This window comes from Oryzias melastigma, linkage group LG13, assembly GCF_002922805.2.
Source record: "Oryzias melastigma strain HK-1 linkage group LG13, ASM292280v2, whole genome shotgun sequence".
Classification (NCBI taxonomy): domain Eukaryota; kingdom Metazoa; phylum Chordata; class Actinopteri; order Beloniformes; family Adrianichthyidae; genus Oryzias; species Oryzias melastigma.
Genome location: NC_050524.1, coordinates 11,138,085 through 11,144,917, shown reverse-complemented (window position 1 = coordinate 11,144,917; position 6,833 = coordinate 11,138,085). Strand labels below are relative to the sequence as shown.

Here is a 6,833-nt window from a genome sequence, read left to right as displayed (position 1 = left end):
ACATACCTTTCAAAACCCCTCAATATGTTCTGTTTTCAACATTTTTAACTTAAGATTTTTGCAATTGAGACCCCGATCTCTCTAACTCGAGCACACTCATTTTAAAAAGTAAAAAATAGTAGCACAAGCAACCAAAAGTAACACTTTTGGAGGGGTCTTTCAAGAAGGAAGTTATTTTTTCAATTTGTTTTATTGAAATAGTGTTTACATATTTGTTTATTCATTTAAAACGTAGGGGAATTTATTTTGCACAAATTAAACTTTTACAGTTTAAAACAGACGTGGACCCTTGTAAAGCTCCAGAAATGTAACAAATTAAATCACGAGATTTTATTTCCCTCTTACAGTAAGCCAGTAAACACAATAGTTGGTTTAATAAAGTCTGATTGAATGTCTTTAATGTTGAAAACATGCATGTTTTGAGAATTCTGATCACTAGAAAATAATCAGATTGAAAGAAAAAAGCTACCTGCCTTTATTCAAGTGAGACAAAGTTACATGTTAACATTTTATGAAACCAAAAACAACTTTTCAAACTCATTTTACAGCAGGGTCTGATCTACTGCTAGGAACCACTCGCATGTCTGTGCTGTCATTGCAGAAGGAGACGACATGAAATTTGACCCTTTCGGGACGTCCGCCCTCAGCTCCTTGGCCAGCTATGACTGGTCAGACCGGGAGGACACTCTGCCCGGTGAGGTCAGGAAGCGGGAGGGCTTGGAGGGAGGTTCCCTTCCATCATTGATCCCATCACAGAGACAGAAGCTGAGCTTTGGTAGCACTGAAAACATCACAAGCTGCTCCATAGCGAAGGTCCCCACAGAGGACGGCGCATCTGAAGAAAACAAGTTTGAGGCCTTCGCCGACTTCGGCACCAGCGACCGAGGCGGTGCCGACGACGAGGATGAATTTGGAGACTTTGCGAGCACCGTTTCCGAGAAGTCCCACTCGGCGACCGCGGAGGCCGGCTCCGAGGGAAACCAAGGAGAGTCGTCGGACGAGTTCGGCGCCTTCCAAGGGGACAAGCCGAAGTTTGGAAAGTCTGACTTCCTGAAAGCCAGCGCTCAGGCCAAAGTCAAATCCAGCGAGGAGATGATCAAGAATGAACTGGCAACCTTTGACCTGTCAGTTCAAGGTAAGTCCTTACTGCATTGAACTGCACATGTTCGCATTTATGAAATTTCTCTGCACAGATCAGAACAGAATCAGCTAGTCGGCATTGATTTAATTTTTTTTTTATATGTTTTAAACATATTCAGTTTGAGTTAAAAAAAAAAAAAAAAAGATTTCATAATTTCATTAATTGGGGTCAATAGTACAAAGTTCTAAGAAAACATCCATGGTTTAAAGTAGATATAGTGAGCTCGTATTGTGAAAGGCTAAAGCAGACTTGACTTCCTGTCCTGTGTGGCAGTGATAAGCCTATCTTATTTCATAATAAGACAGGAACTTTATCCAGGTTCTAATGAAAACACAAGCTCTCCAGAAACCCTTAAACTCAGGAATGGGTGATAGAAGTGCCGCTCCACCAGCACCACATCCCCATCAGATATGTAGTAAAGCTATCAGGCATTAGATGGTAGCATTGCAAAGACAGTCCAGCCTTCTAATGGCGTTGGCTGCTGAGACGGATTAACGGCCTCCAACAAACCCAGGTGCAGAAACAAACTGCTCGCTCCTCCGTTCCTCTAATAAATATTATCTTATCTGTGACGAGAACAGATTCATTTGTTGCTGCTGGGTTTAATTACTGTGGAGAGCAGGCTTTCTCCGGCTGTTTTTCAGCCTGCAGAGCTCTAATCTTATCACGCTTTGGCTTCATGCTGGTTTGAGTGGCGACACACGACTCCATAGGAGGTGAATTACCTGTTTCTGGGTGATTTTTCCTCACATCAGTTTATGTTTAACGTGTTTGTTCTCTGGGATGAATTATTCATACCTATTTGAGCCTCTGATTTGGACCTAATTACTTCTTATTTAACCAGAGCTTTTACTTGTTCTTGTTCTTAGACTTATGGTGGCAATAAAAGAAAAGCGAGGACTACAAACGTACATTTCTCAGTGAGTGAATATCCTTTGTTTTTGCCTTAGGCTCCCACAAACGCAGCCACAGTTTAGGTGAGAGGGAGATCGGCCGTTCGCCCCCGTCTCCGGCTCCAGAGCAGCATTTCAGAGACCGATCCAACACTCTGAGCGAAAAACCAGCCCTTCCGGTCATCAGGGACAAGTACAAAGACCTGACTGGAGAGGTGGAGGTGAGGGAAGCCCGCACGGTTTGCTGTTGGCATCAACAAACAGACTTCTATGTGTCATAAAAGTTTGACGTTTCAAATGTTGTCATTGCAGGAGAGTGAGCGCTACGCTTATGAGTGGCAGAGGTGTCTGGAAAGCGCTCTAGAGGTTTGTGTTTGTCCAGTCGATCTCTTTTACTTATTGGTTACAATAATATACAGAGTAGTTTAAATTAAATGTGTTTAGTTTTTATCACTTTCTTTGTATAAAAGATACATTCATAGTTTAGTTTTTTTTATAAAAAATAAAGAGTTCTAAATATATTTTGTCGGAAAAAATCTATTCTCACACATTAAAGACTAAAATACTTTTTTTTTTTTAAATGTTTTAGGCATAACTTGCAACTATTATTAGTGGAATACAGAATGTCTGATCTCAATATTTTTTTTTTTGTGTCTCTTCATATTAAGGTTATCACCAAAGCCAACAACACCCTGAACAGCATCAGCAGCTCTTCTGTCTGCACAGAGGTCATCCAGTCTGCTCAGGGCATGGAGTATCTGCTGGGTGAGGAAGAGCTGTGTCATCCTCTCACACTCCATAGAAAAACTCGAAAATAAAACCCAGACGATTAAAGTATCAAGGAAAGAGAAGAAACACCTCAATCATATTTTGATCTATTTTAAAAGCCTTCCCAGTCGTCTTTTAACTGTGATTTCTAGACAAAAATCAACAAATCTGTGTAGTTTTTAGATTAGAAATTCGCCTCCACTGTTGGCGTGGAGTAAGCCCACGCCCACTTCCCGTCACCCATCTGTTTACATGCACTCGTGTTGGCTTACAGCCTCAACTTAACATTAGCGGTGCAACAAAAATGGCAAGCAATGTTGTAGCTGTCTAGACCCCAGCAAACATACATGGATCTAGTCGTCTACCAGTGGGTGCATTAGAATAGAGCATTTTCTATTTAACAAATACGCTCTTTTTCTCAGATTAGAAATACTTAGAAAGTCATTTTTCATCTTTATTGTCTTTAAATATGTCCTCCATCTTTTGAAAAAGATGTAGAGGGTTTTTAAATGTCTAAAGAGAAGTTAAACAGGAGATTTCCATGTGTAAGGCAGAGGTATTGCTGCTTGCATTTGAAGCAGGTCATTTCTCGATGAAACACCTTTTTAACCCACTTCAACTTCCACCCCTGCTGGAAATAATGACTACTGCCTCGTTTGCGGAGTTATACTTTTTTTTTAGGTATATTGCTTTGTCTACTAAAAACACCTGCTTAAAAAAATGAACCACATGACCTGTTGGTGTTAGATTTGTGTTTCTGGCTCAATTTATGCAGTAATGTTCTACAATTAGTAAATTAATAATTTACTTTTATTAGGACCAGTTTTGCAAACAAACCAAAAAAAAAATACAACTTTAAATCTTGTAAATTTGCAAGAAAAAAGTCATAACTTTTAAATTACGACAATAAAATTGTATATTAAATTATAAAATTGTAAAATTGACTTTTTTATGTAAATGTACGTGTTACAAAGACATTTTTTGCTTTAAATCTTGTCGGTTTGTCAGTCTTCTGCTGCATACAGAGTTCACTATCTGGACTGTAGGCTCACTTTGACTTAAACCTCGTAAATTTACGAGATTTAGTCATAAATTTACAAGAAAAAAACTCATAAATTTACAAGATTTAAAGTTGTAAGTTTACAAGGAAAAAACATGTACATTGAGGAGATTTAAAGTTGTAAATTTATGAGGAAAAAGATGTATATTTCCGAAATTAAAACTTTCATAAAATTAGAAGCCGTAAATTTATGGCGTTTAATCTCGTAATATTCTTTTTTTTTTTTTTTTTTTTTGGCCCTAATGTTCCGTTGTAGTAATTGAACTGTAATGCAAAGCCAAATGAAAGCACAAATATAACAGAGCTTAAATGAAAACTTTAAAATTAGACACTTTGGTTTAAAAGAACTAAGCTAAAAAGAGCAGTTTTTTTTTCTGGACCTTGTGGATTGTCTGGGTGGAAGCTTGACTAACATCATCAGGATGGATGTTCCAGAGTTTAGCTGCATGAAACTGAACCTTCATGTTAAATCCAGACTGAGCACCAGCTCGACTGTATGTTTTAGATGAAAATGCACAGATAAGGATCCAATGCAAATTTTAGTGATTTTAACAAGAACTTTAATTGCTTATAAAGTGTTTAGACTCTAGTCTATCTCAACTGTCTGCCACTGCCTCCTCACACGTGTGCTGTGTTTTTCTCATCAGGCGTGGTGGAGGTCTATCGCGTCACCAGACGAGTGGAGCTGGGAATCAAGGCGACGGCGGTGTGTTCAGAGAAACTGCAGCTGCTGCTCAAGGATATGAGCCGCGTGTGGAACAACCTCTTAAGCTTCATGTCTTTGGCCAAGCTTGCGGTAAGAAGCATTTCCTCCAACTTCAGGGAAAAAAAAAAAAAAAATCCAGATTTGTGACTTTTGTTATAACAAAACATTTTGAAAATGTGTGATAATGGATTATTGGAGGGCAGCTTACCGCTCATAAGAACATCATTGAATCTGTTGGGTTAAAATCAATGATGTGAACAGGATGCCTTCATGGTGTTTAAGGAGGAAAGTGTTGGGGTTAACAGAAATGATGAGCACACTATAGATTTATGCCCACCAGTGTCTGTCAGCTTAAACAGAAGACTCTGCTCCTCTGCAGCTCAACAGAACAACGTCTCAAGGGCGAATGGTCATAATGCAGAAACGGTTTCATACAATTGGACATGCAGATTTTGTTTTGGAAGGATTGAAAAGCGAGTTAGATTTGTCTTCATTTCACACACCAGTAGTTAAAGTCCTGCAAACTTTGATGGCGAGATGTTTGATGTTAGCAGACTTGCTCTGTGAGCTGTTGTTACAAGAACACAAATGAACACACTTCGGCCTGCAGCAAGAAGCAAATTGACTTTGTGTATTTGTGTGTGTTTGTGTGTGCGCAGCCTGATGAAAGCTCCCTGGATTTCTCCTCCTGTATTCTGAGGCACGGCATCAAGAATGCCAAGGAGCTGGCCTGTGGAGTTTGTCTGCTCAACGTCGACGCTCGCAGCAAGGTTTGTTTGTGCTCGCAGACACCACCGACGTGCGTTAACAGCCCCAAATGATTTTTCTCTTAAACGCTTTTCCAGAGCAACAACGGCAGCGCTTTGGGACGCCTGTTTAAACGAGTATGAAGCTGAAAACTTTGTTTTACTTTTCCTCCTCCTGTCACAGATAAAACCTGCAGGGGACCAAAGTGACAAACTCCTCTTCTCAGTAATCGAACTGCTTTATTTAGATTTCCTAATTTTGCCGAATCCTTCTAAACCTAAATTAATCGCGTAAAATAACAAAAAACATTTTAAAATAGGTAAATCATAGCACCCTGATGGAGTGAGGGTTGCAGGGCTCTGCCAGTGCTCCTCCTGTTTCTCCATGCAGAAAGGAGGAGGTAGTGTTCCTGATGCAGGGTTGTTCCTCCACATCTTCTGATGCACTGTCCTGTCTCCTGGTAGCGCCTTCCCCCCTCTTGCCACAGCTTGCATTGATGTGCTGTCCTGGATGAGTTACACCACTTTTTTGGGTTCTAGACGCCGTCTTAATGCCAAAACATCAGCCAGAAAACATGAAGACAGAGAAGTTGTCTGTGGGCACCACTTTCAGAACCACTCCCTTATTGGAGGTGTCTCGTTGATCGGCTATCATTTCGACCTGTTGTCTATCCCATTTGATCAAAAAACATGTGAAATTGATCATCAGTCAGTGTTTTGCTTCCTAATTGGACTGTTTGATTAAACAGAAGTGACCAACATTGAGTCGTTTAGGTGTTCCCTTCATTTTTGAGCTGTTTTTTTAGTCATTTTTTGAAAGCCACCAGTTGAAATGTCTTTACTGTGCATTTTACATTATAACAAACCCAAAAATCAAACAGAGGAACAAAAAAGTCTTAAACAAATTTCGAAAATAACTTTTTGTTTTTTTTTGGCATTTTCAAACTTTATATCCCAAGTTTTTATTTGCAAAAACATATAAAAGAAGTGTAAAAGCACTGTTAGAATCAGAAACCTTTTAAGTTTGGAAGTTTTATTACAAAACTAGTGGACATAATTTGATTTTTTTGTAGGTAAATATAGTCCTCCTTTCAGCACTTCCATTTTATGCAGATTTTATTTTATGCTGAAAGCAGCTTGTTTTTATTTCCAGCTCTATAACTTTAGTGTATCCTTAAAAGAGGTGATAAATGCCTGATGGTGTTTGACACAATCCCTTAGTCTTAGTAGAATTACAGTGAACGCAGGCGCAGACTTTCCAGCCTTGATCTCCGTCTGTACACTCTGTTTTCAGACAGCAGTCGCTGCTGCTCAACGTGAGCTTTTAGCAGACACTTCCTCACATTTCAGACATGTCATGGCAAAAACAAAATGTCCTTATTAGATTTGGATTAATATGCAAACCAGGAAGAGGGGTTAAGAGTTGACAGCTGATGTTTGATAGAGGCTTTATATAATTCCCTTTCCAATAATGCAACAGAATGGCCACTTGTTTAATCTATTCTTCTTAAAAAGCACA

General features: G+C 39.3%; 1 protein-coding gene across 5 annotated transcripts in view; it reads left to right on the top strand.

The window, feature by feature from the left end:
• The window catches only part of synrg (synergin, gamma), a 36,591-nt gene that overhangs the window by 22,279 nt on the left and 7,479 nt on the right, over positions 1–6,833 (top strand). For 3 of the 5 annotated variants that reach the window (XM_024276582.2, XM_024276584.2, XM_024276585.2), the window contains 7 exons: positions 602–1,135; positions 2,092–2,255; positions 2,347–2,400; positions 2,703–2,799; positions 4,510–4,658; positions 5,228–5,338; positions 5,414–5,452. In XM_024276582.2, the coding sequence (XP_024132350.2) occupies positions 602–1,135; positions 2,092–2,255; positions 2,347–2,400; positions 2,703–2,799; positions 4,510–4,658; positions 5,228–5,338; positions 5,414–5,452 (1,148 nt within the window). The remainder of the gene's footprint in view (positions 1–601; positions 1,136–2,091; positions 2,256–2,346; positions 2,401–2,702; positions 2,800–4,509; positions 4,659–5,227; positions 5,339–5,413; positions 5,453–6,833) is intronic. The other 2 variants (XM_024276583.2, XM_024276586.2) reach the window with 1 other exon arrangement.